The sequence below is a fragment of the Muntiacus reevesi genome, chromosome 2 (assembly GCF_963930625.1).
Source record: "Muntiacus reevesi chromosome 2, mMunRee1.1, whole genome shotgun sequence".
NCBI classification, from domain to species: domain Eukaryota; kingdom Metazoa; phylum Chordata; class Mammalia; order Artiodactyla; family Cervidae; genus Muntiacus; species Muntiacus reevesi.
In genome coordinates, this window is record NC_089250.1 from 181,639,013 (window position 1) to 181,653,950 (window position 14,938).

At 55.6% G+C, this 14,938-nt stretch overlaps 1 protein-coding gene across 1 annotated transcript; it reads left to right on the top strand.

Moving 5' to 3' along the window:
- The first annotated feature begins 1,379 nt into the window (after window positions 1-1,379).
- On the top strand, window positions 1,380-8,713 carry PRSS33 (serine protease 33). The gene is made up of 7 exons (XM_065919271.1): window positions 1,380-1,451; window positions 5,110-5,215; window positions 5,998-6,024; window positions 6,239-6,443; window positions 6,763-7,034; window positions 7,446-7,615; window positions 7,812-8,713. Exons 1-7 carry the CDS (start codon window positions 1,380-1,382, stop codon window positions 7,968-7,970), a joined length of 1,011 nt encoding a protein of 336 aa, XP_065775343.1. The 3' UTR covers window positions 7,971-8,713.
- The last annotated feature ends 6,225 nt before the right edge of the window (window positions 8,714-14,938 follow it).

A 14,938-nucleotide genomic window follows, 5' to 3' on the forward strand; every position in this document is an offset into this window, starting at 1 on the left:
GCCAATGGACAGGTCAGCAGGGTTGTCTGGGGCCCCTGGTAACTGCTCGGGCAGATGTGCGTTTTCATGGGACCCACAGGTGCTGTGAGCAAAGAAGGTGCTAGAAGCTCTGGTCTAACTAGGGCTGGTCACTGTGGAGGGGCAGGCGGAGGAGTCTGGGAGGGGTGTCCTAGTCACTCCTGCCTGCCCAAAAGCCACATCAGCTGTGACACCACTTTCATGCCCCTTAGCAGCCCCCAAAGCTGGAGCTTCCCCTTCCCCAACTACTGAGCCCACAGGCCGGAGTGAAGACCTGACTCAGCCAAATAAATAAATATTTTTTAATAAAATAAATAAGTTTTAAAAATGATGAGGGGCTTCCTTGGTGGTTTGCTGGTACAGAACCCGGCTGCCAATGCAGCAGACATGGGTATGCTTTCCCTGTTCTGAAAAGATCCCACATGCTGCAGAGCCAGTAAGCCTATGCAGCACAACTACTGAGACCATGCCCCGTAACAACAGAGGCCACCGCAACAAGAAGGCCAAGCAGCACGGCTAGACAGTAGCCAGCCCCTGCTCGCCACGACGGGAGAAAGCCCACGCAGCAACAAGACCCAGCACAGTCAAAAGGAAATCAGTTCAGTTCAGTTCAATCGCTCAGTCGTGTCCGACTCCTTGCGACCCCATGTACCACAGTATGCCAGGTCTCCCTGTCCATCACCCACTCCCGGAGTCCACCCAAACCCATGTCCATCGAGTCGGTGATGCCATCCAACCATCCCATCCTCTGTCGTCCCCTTCTCCTCCTGCCCTCAATCTTTCCCAGCATCAGGGTCTTTTCCAATGAGTCAGCACTTCCTATCAGGTGGCCAAAGTATTGGAGTTTCAGCTTCAACATCAGTCCTTCCAATGAACACCCAGGACTGATCTCCTTTAGGATGGACTGGTTGGATCTCCTTGCAGTCCAAGGGACTCTTACGAGTCTTCACCAACACCACAGTTCAAAAGCATCAATTCTTCGGCATCAAAAGTAAATAAATGTTTTCTTAAAAATGGTGAAACTGAGTCCCAGAGAGGTGACAGAATCCTTAAGTCATCTAGCTCACAGCGGCCCATGTCGACCTCAGCTGTGTGATGTGCGTGACTCAGAGGGGCCGGCAGGCACCTAGTGGCTAGTGTCTTCCATGTCTCCCAGGTGGGACTCACCTGCTTTGAGATTTCCACCCTCTGCCATCTGCCCTTCGGAGCAGTCAAAACTTGAGGGCGTTCCCGCTCATCTCCCACAAAGGCCCTCCGGGGTGGCCCCACACAGAACGCTCTCTGCCTGGTGTCCCGTGTGTTACCGGAGGACCGCGTGATTTAATGCCTGTGAAGCGCTGGGCCCCAGACCTGGCTGCCCCATGACACTGCCCGCAGGCCTGCCTGGCAGCGTGTCAGGGCCCCTCCTCCAGCAGCAGGCCGAGTACCCTCTGGTGGCCTAGTGACTGAGTGACAGTCTCGTCCACAGAAATACCGCCAAGCCCGCCCAGGCACACCTTCCCCATAGCGTCCTGTTCAGGGCCACTTACCCCAGCCCAGTGCCACAGCATACCCCTCCCTTCGGCCCGGCTCACCCCACACCATTGTCCCTCCTTGCATGACTCCGGTTGTTGGGGTCGGCATGGGGTGGGCTCAGGCTGCAGCCCTCCCAGAGGGCCTGTGTTGCACTGGGACATCAATGGGAAAACACCTGGGTCCCGGGAAGGCCACCCCATCCCCCACCTCATCTGCTGCCAGGTCTGCAGGGTGCCGGGGAGTCTGACCAAGAGCAGGGCTGGGCGCTCATCAGAGACGAGTCTTGTGCTGCATGCGGTGGGCTGGGTGCCGCCATCCTGAAACACACTGGCAGGGCAGCCGGCTCGGGGCGCACCTCTCCTCCACCTTTGTTGAATGTTACTTTGTTTTCATTCTTGGCACTTAAAGACTTTGATTAAAAGCAGCCTTACAACCCTTAGAACCAGCATGAGTGAAGGAGAGTTGGTTTAGAAGGATACAGGGCAGCCCACCAGAGCCTAAGGATGGCTGGAATGAGGAGCTCCAATTCTACAGGGCACTGTTTCTCAGTCTGGAAGATTCCAGGCTCTCGAGCCAGCTGAGAGTCCTTGCCTGTGGCCTCAGCCATGGCTTCCCCTGCCTGGGCCCCAATGGTCCTCCCTCCCTCCCTCCTCCAGGGTGAAAATCTCAGGGGAGGATTCTGATTGGCTGGTCTGGGGTCACATGTCACCTCTTGACCCATCACTGTTACCTAGGGGCCATGGTGGGATGCTGGCCCTGTTTGGATCATTTGCCCATACCTGGGAGTCGGGGCAGGTCCAGCAGCAGAGAAAGCTGGCCTCCTCCGCCTGGCCCCCAGGAGGAGGGTGGTGAGACGGGCAAGCATATGACATTTGTCCAGGGTCCGTTTGTGCAGGGTGACTCAGGGGTGAGACTTGAGGGCATGTGGGCCAGCAGGGGCCTATGCCTCAGTTTCTTGATCTGGGGCATGGAGCTGGGTTGGGGTAAACCCCTGGGAAGGGGTTCCCTTCCTACTCCTCTCAGGTTTGATTGCCCATTAGTCAACCAGTTCCAGATCCTCCCACCATAAGCCAGTTCCTCAGGAGGAATTTGTTTCAGGGTCCCTGCCCTCAAGTGTCCTCCAGGCCTCCCAAATTGCAACAGGTAGATGCCCCCCCCCAGCTTCCCTGCTGGACTAGGCACCCAGCCTTCCAGTGAACCCCCTCTCAAGGTGGCCCATGTCCCCAGAGATGGCTGTGTGTCCCCAGGGTCATGGGTCACTCTCCATCCCATCAGCCTCTCCAGCTGCCCCAGCTCTGCCCACTTGGCTCCACTGCAGCCAAGGCCTCCAGTGGCGGCTGGATCTGGGGTAACCAAGGTCAGGCACCTCAGGGAGGGCCCTGCTTTTATTTTCGTGGCCCTTCTAGAGCGTTTCCATCAGCCGGGCGCGGTTCCAGGCTCTGCAAGGGCTAACCGTTGAACTTCACGACCACCTCGGGTGGAGGGGGGCGTGTTTTACAGAAGAGGAAACTCTCCCAAGGTCTCGGGGGTGGGAGGAACGACATTCTACAAACCAGCTCCGGAGACTGGAGCGTGGGCTTGAGCCTGGTCCTGGAACGTGGACAGTGGAAGTCAGGCCCGAGGCCGCCCTCCCTTGTTTTGCGTGGAAGGACTGGGGCTGGTTCGCCACTAGCTCCCCTCACTCGTCTCCTTCACTCTCGCCAGCCCATGTACCTACTGGCCCCTCCCACGTACTCCCGAACACTCAGCACCCACTCCGTGATGGCACTGCTCTTGCCATTGGGGACTGGATATTTGTGCATGTGCTCAGTCGTGTCCAACTGTTCGCGATCCCGTGGACTGTAGCCCACCAGGCTCCTCTGTCCCTGGGATTCTCCAGGCAAGAATACTGGGGTGGGTTATCATTTCCTCCTCCAGGGGATCTTCCTGACCCAGGGATTGAACCTGTGTCTCCTGTGTCTCCTTCATTGACAGTGGGTTCTTTACCACTGAGCCACCTAGGAAGAACGTGTGTGAACTTTCCAAAATTTCTATGTTGAATCTTTAACCCCAATGACTCTGGATATAATTAAATGAAGTAATAGGGTGGACTTACTAGTGTCCTTATAGAAGGAGATACCAGGGACTTTCCTGATGGTCCAGTGGCTGGGACTCTGAGCTCCCAATGCAGGGGGCCCAGGTTTGACCCCGGGTCAGGGAACTAGATCCCACCTGCCACAGCTAAGACCTGGCACAGCCAATAAATAAGTTTTTTTTTTTTTTAAGAAAAGAGTGAGACACCAGGGGACTTCCCTGGCAGTACAGTGGTTAGGCCTCTATGCTTCCACTGCTGGGGGCCTGGGTTCAATCCTTGGCCAGGGGACTAAGATCCTTCATGCCATACAGCACAACCAGAAAAGATAAAAAGACAGCAGCACCTCCCCCCCCCCCCCCCACTACCCTTCATACCCAGCAGACACAAAGAGAAGGCTGTGTGATCACTCAGTGAGATGGCAGGGCAGCCCCCTACAAGCCAAGAGAAGAGGCTCATATCTGGCCAGTTCCTTGTTCTTGGACGTCCAGCCTCCAGAATGGACCTTGAGCCCCAGTCTGTGGGCTCAGATGGTAAAGAACCTACCTGCCATGCAGGAGACCCAGGTTCGATCCCTGGATTGGGAAGATCCCCTGGAGAAGGCAGTGGCAACCACTCCAGTATTCTTGCCTGGGGCATTCCATGGACAGACCGTGCGGTCGCGACTGAGCGACTGACACTGTGGTGTGCTGTTCTGGCAGCCTGCGCTAAGACAGGGACAGAGACCCAGACCCTGCCTCAGAGGGGAAACAAACAGATGTGAATCAGATCTCCCCTGTCACACATCACTTTGGGACACAGCCAAGGAGGGGGTGTGCTGGACAGAAAGGCCCCCAGGACGGGGAACCAAGTGGATGGCTGCTGGAGGGGGCACTGACTTGGTAAAAGGAGGTTCCGGAGCCTTTCCAGGGGTGGGTGCAGCCCAGGCCCCCACCCCCACCCCATGCCATTCACCCCACCCCCCACTCCACCCTTGCCTGGCTGGATTCAGGCTCCCACCCCCAGTTCCGTGCACCTTGGCCCAAGCCAGGCTTCCTTCGAGAAACCCAGGTGTCCCTTTCCTGCCACGGCAAAAGTACTGTTCAAAGCATCTTTGTTCAAGGCTGGACTGAGGAAGCCGCAGCCCCGCCCTGACCTCCTTAATTACCTCCTGGCCCCCACCCCCCTCCTGGCTCTTTAAGCCCCCAGATCCTCCCCCAGCCCAGTTAGCAGGGAGGACACCAGCTGCAAGGGTGAGAAAAGGATACGGGGTCTGCGGGGAACAGGGTTGGGGGGCACCTATCAGGGAAATACAAGATGGGGGAGGGGCTGGGCTCCAGGGCTTGCATGGAGACCTAAGGCGCCCAAATCATGCAGCACTTGGGGGGCAGGGGTGGTCCCTGGGGCCTGGGCATAGGGCATAGAGGTTGGGCCACAGGGCTAGGTCTGGGACCAACCAGGGTCTGAAGGAAGACAAAAGGAGCTGGGTGGGGGGGGGGGGCTAGATCCTCCTCTTCTCTTGGCAGGCTCCAGCCAGGCTAGTCCTGGGCAGTACCACCCTTACTGGGCCCAGCCCTGAAGACAGAATGAAGTGGGCTTCCTCCCTCCGGGTCCTGCTCCTACTGGGGCTGGGTGAGTGGGGGCAGAGCTGGGGGTGCTGACCACAGGAGCTTTGGCTTCCATCTGCTCAGCCTTCCTGCTTCCTCTAGAGCACTCTAAGGCATCCTACTCTTTTTCTATTTTTGGCTGCACTGGGTCTTCCTTGCTCCTTCCAGGCTTTCTCTAGCTGCCGTGTGTGGGCTTCTCACTGCTGTGGCTTCTCTTGTTGCATGTAGGATCTTCCCCGACTAGGGATTGAACCTGTCTCCCAATCCACATTGGGAGGCAGATTCTTAACCACTGAACCACCAGGGAAGTTCAGGCATCCTATTCTTGGCTCCAGAGCTTCCCCAGTGACTCAGCGGTAGAGTCTGCCTCAATGCAGGAGCCACAGGAGACGCAGGTTAAATCCCTGGGTGGGGAAGATCCCCGAGAGAAGGAAATGGCAACCCACTCCAGCATTCTTGCCTGGAGAACCCCATGAACTGGTGGGCTACAGTCCCTGGGGTTGAATACAGTCGGACACGACTGAAGTGACCTAGCACACTCCACTACTGGCTCCAAGGGTTCAAGTTCTCTCACTGACCTTGGGCTCTCTGAATCTGGTTGTGCTCGTCTGTGTAATGGGTGTACGTCCCCACCTCACAGGGCTCTGGGGAGGGTTTAATCCTGTAGCCGATTGCACAAAAATCTGGCATCAAGTCAGTGCGACATATACATTCCTCCCTCCTTCCTAATCTGTGACCGCCCTCCCCGTCACCCCGTTACCTGACACCAGACCCGTAATCCAGTCCCTTCCCTGCTTCCACCTCCAGGAGCAGCCGGGACCCTGTCGTCTGAAGGTAAGGAAACCGCGGAAACCCCCTGTGCCTACCCCTCCATAACCCCGTCCCCGTCTCCCCGGCCCCACCCCCCTCCCGAACCCCGCCCCCAGCCGTCTCCCCGCCCCACAGCCTCCCGAACCCCGCCCCCACCCGCCTCCCTGACCCCGCCCCACCCCACCTCCCTGATCCCGCCCCACCCACCTCCCTAACCCCGCCCCCCCGCCTCCCCGTCCCCCCACTGCTCTGCCCACCCCCAGTCCGCTTGTCCTCCCAGCTTGTGGGCAGCCTCGGGTGTCCAGTCGTATCGTGGGCGGCCGGGACGCCCGGGCTGGAGAATGGCCGTGGCAGGCGAGCATCCAGCACCGCGGGACGCACGTGTGTGGGGGCTCGCTCATCGCCCCGCAGTGGGTGCTGACGGCGGCACACTGCTTCCCCAGGTCAGCAGGCAGCCAGGCCCCGCCGAGGGACGGTCCCCTACCCCTAGGGCTCCTCGTCGAGGTTTGCCGGGGCGGGGCGGGTGGAGGAAGACCCAGGGAAGGTCTTGGATCCGGGGGCTGTAGGTGGCCATGTTGGTACAGACCCCAGGGTGGTTGGGCAGGGCACAGCCCTTGTTCCAACGTCCCACAGCCACCGGGACCCCACGCCCAGACTTCGCACAGGTCTCACCCCGGGTTCTAAGAGAGAGGACGGCGGGGATGAGCGCTCCTGGGCTGAAGGGGGAGCTGCTTTAATTAGACCTAGCGCCCCGTCACGCAGGAAGGTGCTGCCCGCTGAGTACCGCGTGCGCCTCGGGGCGCTGCACCTGGGTCCCAGCTCGCCCCCTGCTCTCCTGGCGCCCGTGCGGAGGGTGCTGCTGCCCCCGGACTACTCGGAGGACGGGGCCCGCGGGGACCTGGCGCTGCTGCTGCTGCGCCGCCCAGCACCCCTTAGCACCCGAGTCCAGCCCGTCTGCCTGCCCGAGCCTGGGGCCCGCCCGCCACCTGGCACACCCTGCTGGGTCACTGGCTGGGGCAGCCTCCGCCCAGGAGGTGAGGCAGAAGGCAGGGCACAGGGGCACTGGGGGAGGGCCAGGGACTCTCTTCCCAGCTCGCTCTGACCTTCAGGGACCCAGACATCCTCCCTGTCAGGCCAGGGAACCCTGGGCTGGCAGGTAAGGCTTTTCCCACCAACACCTGCTTTCCACCTCACCCTCTGCGGGCTCTTCCTGGGTGTCCGACTCTTGCAACCCCACGAACTGTAGCCCACCAGACTCCTCGGTCCATGGGATTCTCCAAGCGAAAATACTGGAATGGGTTGCCATGCCCTCCTCCAAGGGATCTTCCCAACCCAGGGATCAAACCCACATCTCTTAAGTCTCCTACATTGGCAGGCGGGTTCTTTACCACTAGTGCCATCTGAGAAGTCTCTGCCGCCTCTTAGACCTCCCCCTTCTCCTCCAGTGCCGCTCCCGGAGTGGCGACCCTTGCAGGGAGTGAGGGTGCCACTGCTGGACGCTCGCACCTGTGACCACCTCTACCACCTGGGCACCAACATGCCCCGGGTCGAGCACATAGTACTGCCAGGGAGCCTGTGCGCCGGCTACGTTGGGGGCCAGAAGGATGCCTGCCAGGTGCGAGAAGCTGCCTAGAACGTCTGGGGCCCACGCCCCTGTGGCCAGCACCCTATCTCCTTAGAATCTGGGACCCAGGGTGTACCACCTGCAGGCTCAGTATCCTGAACCCTGACCCAGAGGCACCACTGAGGGATGGCAGCCTGGGACCCAGAGTCCCTGGGGGCTGGGACCTAAGCTCTCCTTTCTCCTGCAGGGTGACTCTGGAGGACCCCTGGTCTGCATGAAGTCTGGGCGCTGGGTCCTGGTGGGTGTGGTGAGCTGGGGCAAAGGCTGTGCCCTGCCCAACCGTCCAGGGGTCTATACCAATGTGGCCACTTACAGCCCCTGGATTCAGGCTCACCTCAACATCTGATGCAGTGACTGACCTGAAGCCAGACTCTGGGGTCCCTCGGCTGCCTGGTCTGTCTGGGGACCGACATGTCCCTCACCCTTCTGACCGAAGGCTCAGAGGCCTGATAAAGCCAAGGAGCCACCCATCCATCCATTCGTCTGTCTGTCCCCGGCATCCTCCGTGGAGCTCACCAAATGCGAGTTGCCAGCCCTCCAGTAGGAGCCTCCCGTGTGTCTAGGGGTCTCACATGCCCTCTGTTCCCTTCCTGCTCTTATTCACCCGCCCTGAACTCCAGCCAGGGCACCCAGAGACAGGCAAGTGAGTCAGTGCTGGGTCTGGTCTGTGTGCCCCTCTTTTCCGGAAGGAGTCAGAGAGATTCAAACGTGACCAGGACCCAACCCCAAGGAGACGATTGTCCTTTGCTAGCTTTGAAGGTGGAGGGGCCACATAGCGAGGAGCCGAGGGTGGCTCCTGGCAGACAGCCAATAGGGAAAGGAGCGCTTCGGCACAACAGCTGAACGGGACCAAATTGGCCAATAACCTGAACAGGCTTGGAGGCCAACAACTCCTCCCCCAGCCTGCGGACCAGAGCCCTGACAGTCTATGCCCTTGATTTCAGCCTGGTGAGACCCTAAACAGGAACCCCATTGAGCCCACCCACAGGGTTGTGATGTAATAAATTAGTGTTTAAGCTGCTGTGTCTGTAGTCATCTGCCATAGCAGTAGAAAACTCCTATTTGCCCCACTGTAGTGACGGTGCCCCAGGAGGCAGGTGGTGGCCACCAGCCCTGGCCTTCCCATGCATTCAGGAGCCTGGGGCACTTGGCATCATGCCCTTTACCAAAAGGGGCCCCCAGGTAGGCCTGGCTGTAGTTTCTGCTGTCCTTAGCTTTTTCTGCCACTCCCCCCTTCCGTGCCCTGAGTGGGTCTGGGCTTCCCGGCCCAGGACCTCCCTTCCCCGCCTGCACCTGGAGACCGGCCTAGGCCCTTTCAGCTCCCTGACCACCCTCACGTGCTGGTACCTGATGTCCTTGCCCCCTCTGCCATCTTCTCACCCTCAGGCCAAGGGTCATCCGCCTGTGTAGACAGAGCTCAGTTTCTAGAGCATCAGGAGGAACACGAACCTGAACAGAACCTGGAGACTCCAACCTTCGGAGCTGACAGGGACGAGGGGGGCAGGGGGGCAAGGGGGGCTGTCCCTGAAGGGGCAGCCTGGCTGGACGGCACTGAGTGCAGCTGCTCCCGCGCAGGCCTGAGCCGTGTCTCCCTTCCTTTTCTTTCTTCTTTTTTTGTGCCACTCCATGTGTCTTGTGGGATCTTAGTTCCCCAACCAGGGATTGAACCCCTGCCCTCTGCTGTGAAGGTACTGAGTCCCCACCAGCAGACCGCCAGGGAACTCCCCCTCCTTTTTTTTTCTTTTCTTCCAGGGGAAAAAAGTGACTGCAGCAGGTGGTGGCTGCTGGGCCAGACCCGGCTAGGAAGGAGGGTGGGTCTGTGAACAGCGAGTGAGCTCCAGGCTGCCGCCTCCCCAAGGCTGAGTGCCCTCCATCGTAGGCAGAGGTTGGCAGTGGCGGGCCAGGCGAAAGGCTGTGAGTGCATCGTAGTGGGGCCCTAGTAACCCCAGCTGGGCGATGCTGACTGTCCTCCCATCCCGCCATCAGCCTGGGGCCCGCCAAGAGAACATCCTCAAGACGCCTCCCAAGGCATTGAGACCAGAACAAGCCAGGGACTAAGAGCCAGGATGCTTCAGTCTTGGGCCTGCCATGATCAGAGTAATGGGGCCCATTCAGAGCTAAGTGTTTCTTTTACATATATATAATTTATTTCTATATAATTTATATATTTTATGTATTTATTTAAATTCTGGCTGTGGTGGGCCTTCACTGCTGTACACAGTCTTTCTCTGGCTGCAACACGTGAGCGTCCCCTTGCGGTGGCTTCTCTTGTTGCAGAGCACGGGCTCGGGGGCACAGTTGCAGCTCTCGGGAACGGGAGCACAAGGGCCCAGGAGGTGTAGTGCAGGCTCTACTGCTCCTCTGTGCCCGCAGGCTCAGTGGACAGCACCCTGCACCGCTGCATCCCGCCCATCAGCAAGGCCAGTGAGCCTGGAGGGGATGTGTGAGGGGTAGACTGGGCCCAGCATCAGTCTCATGCTGCACCCCGTCCCCGCAGGCCTCAGAAAGCCTGCCTGACCTGCCAGGAGGGGCATTCAGAGTAGTCCTGAGAACCACCCCTGCCGGGGACAGGACGCTGGACTTCTGTCCATGCAGGTATTTTTTAGCCGTTCACCTGCTCCAGTTGGTAGCGCTGCAGCCAGATGGCCCAGCCTCTCCCGGGAGTACTGATGCCCCTGTTTCCCCATCTGTGATCTGACCTGGTAACATCTGCCCCATTATGGCTGTTGGGAGAATCAAAATGACTCAGCAAGCCATCTGCCCAGCGAGCACGCGGGTTGTGCCAGGCATTGGTGGGCTCTCAACTGATCTCTGAACACTCAGGAGGTGTTCCCGTTTCACGAATAGGGAAACAGGCCCAAAGAGGCTAGGTTATGCGCCCCACGACCCACAGCAGGCAAAATGTGAAGCCAGATTTGAATCTGGGCCATGGACTCAAATTCCACAGTGGGTTACGCCACTTCCCTTATAGAAAATAGTTGTAAAATGCTAGAAATGAAAGACACACTAGTAACTAGCAGTGATTGACAATTACTATTTTTAATATGTATTTTGTTTATTTGACTGCACTGGGTCTTAGTTGCAGCATGTGGGATCTAGTTCCCTGCCCAGGGAATCAAACCCAGTGCGTGCGTGCTGAGTCACTTCAGTCATGTCCAACTCTTTGTGACCCCATGGACTGTAGTCCACCAGGCTCCTCTGTCCTTGGGATTCTCCAGGCAAGAATACTGGAGTGGGTTGCCATGCCCTCCTCCAGGGGATCTTCCCGACCCAGGTATCAAACCTGTGTCTCATATCCCCTGCATTGGCAAGTGGTTCTTTACCACTGAGCCACCTGGGAAGCCCCCAGCTCCCTGCATTGGGAGCACACAATCTTAGCCACTGGATCACCAGGGAAGTCCCTGACAATTGCTATTTATTAATAACATTTTAAGAAATTTAAATAGAGCAAAGGAGAAGGTCCACCAGCCGAGACCATACACACTTAGTTTAGAAGCCAGGGAGAGTTTCCATGGTGAGCTTTGAGTGGTTGAAGCAACAGGGCAGAAAGGACCCAGGCGGACTTCCTGTGCAGGAAAGCAAGAGCAGCTGGCCAGCTGCCTCACCTGCCATCTTGAGGAGGGTCTGCACCCAGCTACAGAGCTGGGGGCTGGGGGCTGAACCTCTACACCTCCCTCAAGCTTCTCCTGACCCCATGCTCCCTGCAGAAGGTGTCATTGTACTCAATGACACGAAGACACAAGTTATCTCCTGCAACCGACCCCCCACCACAGCACCGTAGGGCGCACAGAGATCCCATGTGAGGGGAAGGGCTGCCTTGAGGCCTAGGGAGGGAGGAGACCCAGGAAGGAAAGGGGCTTCAGAGGACTCCTGAGGAGCCAGAGGTCAGAAGTTAAAAATTATAACTATGGCTATAGTTTAGGAAACATCTATATTTACTGAGTACTAACTCTTGGTGATATTACCCAAAAGCTGGGTTTGCTTCTTAGTGGGTATCGAGCAAAAAGACACAACCAAGAAGTAAGGATTCATTATTATTTGCAGCAAGTGAGAACACTTTGGGTATCTCTTCAAAAGCAGTGTCTCCCTGGACAGCAGAAGTGGGGAAGTTTTAAGCTAAGGGTACATGCATATTCATGAAGGGGGTTGCCTTGAGGCCAGGTTTAGATCACAAAATGGCCTAGGCCAAAAATGACTTCTCTTCTGTCAATAAAACCATACTAGGTTCACTTTCTCCAGGGACACACCTCCCCATCTGCTTACAGTAAGGCTCCACAAACTTTACAAACAGCTATTCTGCCGCTTCAGAGAGGTGCAAACTGGGCTTTGGTGAGGTTAACTGCCCAAGGCTGCACACTCAGTGCCAGAGCAAGGATTTGAATCTCAGCAGGTCTGAGACCAAAGCCTGCATGGCTAGCCACCAACCTGATTCAGGGGCCAAGGCAGCAGCATCTTCAGATTCCGCCCACTCCACAGAATTACCAGTTTGTGGCCTCGGTAACTGCTGAGCTGCTCAGCATCCAGGATCACCACTGGCTCATTTCTCAGTGCTGCCACAGCATGCCTCTCTGGCACATGCCAGCAATGACCCTGATGAGATTCTCCTTCTCCCTGGGAAAGGTTGTGAGAAAAGCCTCCTTGCCTTGCTCTAGCGTAACTGCAATTTGGGGTGACACAGGAGAGTGTCCAAGGAGGAAGTCCTAGGCTGTTAGTAGGGATGAGGGGTGGCCAGACAGGGAAGTGAAGTCCACATGCCCTTCAAGAGCTACAGTGGACCTGGGCAGAAGAGTAGGTAGGTGCCCAGGGCACCCTCTGCCTGGGAAGACGGAATACCAACTTTGGCCATGCATGGTGCTTCTAACAAGTTAGGCTGTTCGATGGCCTAATTAGTTATCGAATGGAGGTCATACTGCTTGCCACTCACAAAATCAATTACATACTCACAAATGTTGGTGGCAAAAGAAAGGTGCTTTTAATCAGTTCAGTCACTCAGTCATGTCTGACTCTTTGCAACCCCATGAAACACAGCACGCCAGGCCTCCCTGTCCATCACCCACTCCCGGAGTCCACCCAAACCAAAGTCCATCGAGTCAGTGATGCCATCCAACCATCTCATCCTCTGTTGTCCCCTTCTCCTCCTGCTCCCAATCCCTCCCAGTATCAGGGTCTTTTCCAATGAGTCAGCTCTTCGCATCAGGTGGCCAAAGTATTGGAGTTTCAGCTTCAGCATCAGTCCTTCCAATGAACACCCAGGACTGATCTCCTTTAGGAAGGACTGGTTGGATCTCCTTGCGGTCCAAGGGACTCTCAAGAGTCTTCTCCAACACTGCAGTTCAAAAGCATCAATTCTTTGCTCTCAGCTTTCTTTGTAGTCCAACTCTCACATTCATACATGACCACTGGAAAACCCATAGCCTTGACTTGACAGACCTTTGTTGACAAAGTAGTGTCTCTGCTTTTTAATATTCTGTCTAGGTTGGTCATAAATTTCCTTCCAAGGAGTAAGCGTCTTTTAATTTCATGGCTGCAATCACCACCTGCAGTGATTTTGGAGCCCCCCAAAATAAAGTCAGCCACTGTTTCCACTGTTTCCCCATTCATTTGTCACGAAGTGATGGGACCAGATGCCATGATCTTAGTTTTCTAAATGTTGAGCTTTAAGCCAACTTTTTCACTCTCCTCCTTCACTTTCACCAAGAGGCTCTTTAGTTCTTCACTTTCTGCCATAAGGGTGGTGCCATCTGCATATTTGAGGTTATTGATATTTCTTCCAGCAATCCTGATTCTAGCTTGTGCTTCTTCCAGCCCAGCATTTCTCATGATGTACTCTGCATATAAGTTAAATAAGCAGGGTGACAATATACAGCCTTGACCTACTCCTTTTCCTATTTGGAACCAGTCTGTTGTTCCATGTCCAATTCTAACTGTTGCTTCCTGACCTGCATACAAGTTTCTCAAGAGGCAGGTCAGAATGCTGGCAATCTGGGGAGATGGTGGACTCAACCTCCCCAAAAAACTTTTAAAGGGAAGAAATCTCAGTTAGTCCTTGAGATTGTGTGTCAGAATTGTCACCATCACCCTATGAAACTGTTTACCTCAGATTGGAACTTGAATCCATGTGCTGGGGCTCCAACTCAGCCAAAACGTTGCTTGGGACTTGAACTCACAAGTTTGGGACTTGAACCCGGCCAAAACCAATAGTCTTCGAACTGAGATCTCAGACCTGGTTTCAGGACCTAACAAACCTCATATCAGAAAGAATTCAGTGAGACACAAAGTGATAGCTAAGAAATATATTTATTCAGAAAGAAACACACTCCATAGCGTGCAGGCCATCTCAGAGGGTGAGTGCTGTGGCCTTAAAATATGGTGTGGTTAGCTTTTATGGGCTAGGTAATTTCATAGGCTAATGTGTTAGTTTTACTCACTCATGTCAGACTCTTTGCGACCCCAGGGACTGTAGCCCGCCAGGCTAGTCTGTCCATGGGATTCTCCAGACAAGAATACTGGAGTGGGTTGCCATTTCCTACTCCAGGGACAGGCTAATGAGTGGGAGGATTGTTCCAACTATTTTGGGGAAGGGGTTGGAGATTTCCAGGGGTTGAGCCACTGCCCACTTTTTGGTCTTTGAGGGTCAACCTTTGAGATCTTTGAGGGACAAATTGTCATGGTTGCTCACATTAGCTTGCTGCTGTGTTATAATTAGTTTATACTGAGGAGCAAGGTCTAGTCAACTTGATTTGTCTGCTACCTTGGACCCATTTGATTCTAATCGGTTTATGCTATGCCCTCTGGTTATGTCATTCTTTCAAAAGTTGTGCCTGCCCTCTTCCCTCCTGTTTCACCCATGTAGTCAACTTCTTGTGCTCTTCCTCTAGAGGCTATCTTGTTCATAGTTTGTTCAGATTACTGAAGTAGAGGCTAGGGAAGCAATCCAGTCACCTGTTAAATTCTTCATTTCTCCTTTTTTGATCTGCGGAAAGAATATGGCAAGATACTGTGCGATTAAAAATTTGAAAGGTGTGCTTAGCCTAGAGATGGGTAAAGCATGGTTTCAAGTAGGGGATGTTGTGTGCTGGTTCAAAACTTGTTTACAATTTAGCTTTGCTAGTAACAAGAAAAGGAGCTTCCTGCTGAGGGCAGTTTCCTGCAAAGAGCTGCTTTCACACTGCGTCACACCAACAACAGCATCCAAGGGTCCTTACAGGGCCTAACGCCTCGCTAAACTGGTTTAAATAATCCTCACAACCTAGGCTGTGGGGGGAGACAGTACAGTTTTCTGATATGGTGGCCGAAAGATCCAGTTTAACACCT

What these genes read in the sequence shown, in the direction of transcription:
- PRSS33 (XM_065919271.1), top strand. Translation starts at nt 1,380, where the DNA reads ATGACACTGCCCGCAGGCCTGCCTGGCAGCGTGTCAGGGCCCCTCCTC. An exon ending in CCTGCTCCTACTGGGGCTGG is followed by an intron (nt 5,216 to 5,997) that starts GTGAGTGGGGGC and finishes TTCCACCTCCAG; the next exon opens with GAGCAGCCGGGACCCTGTCG. An exon ending in GCCAGAAGGATGCCTGCCAG is followed by an intron (nt 7,616 to 7,811) that starts GTGCGAGAAGCT and finishes TTTCTCCTGCAG; the next exon opens with GGTGACTCTGGAGGACCCCT.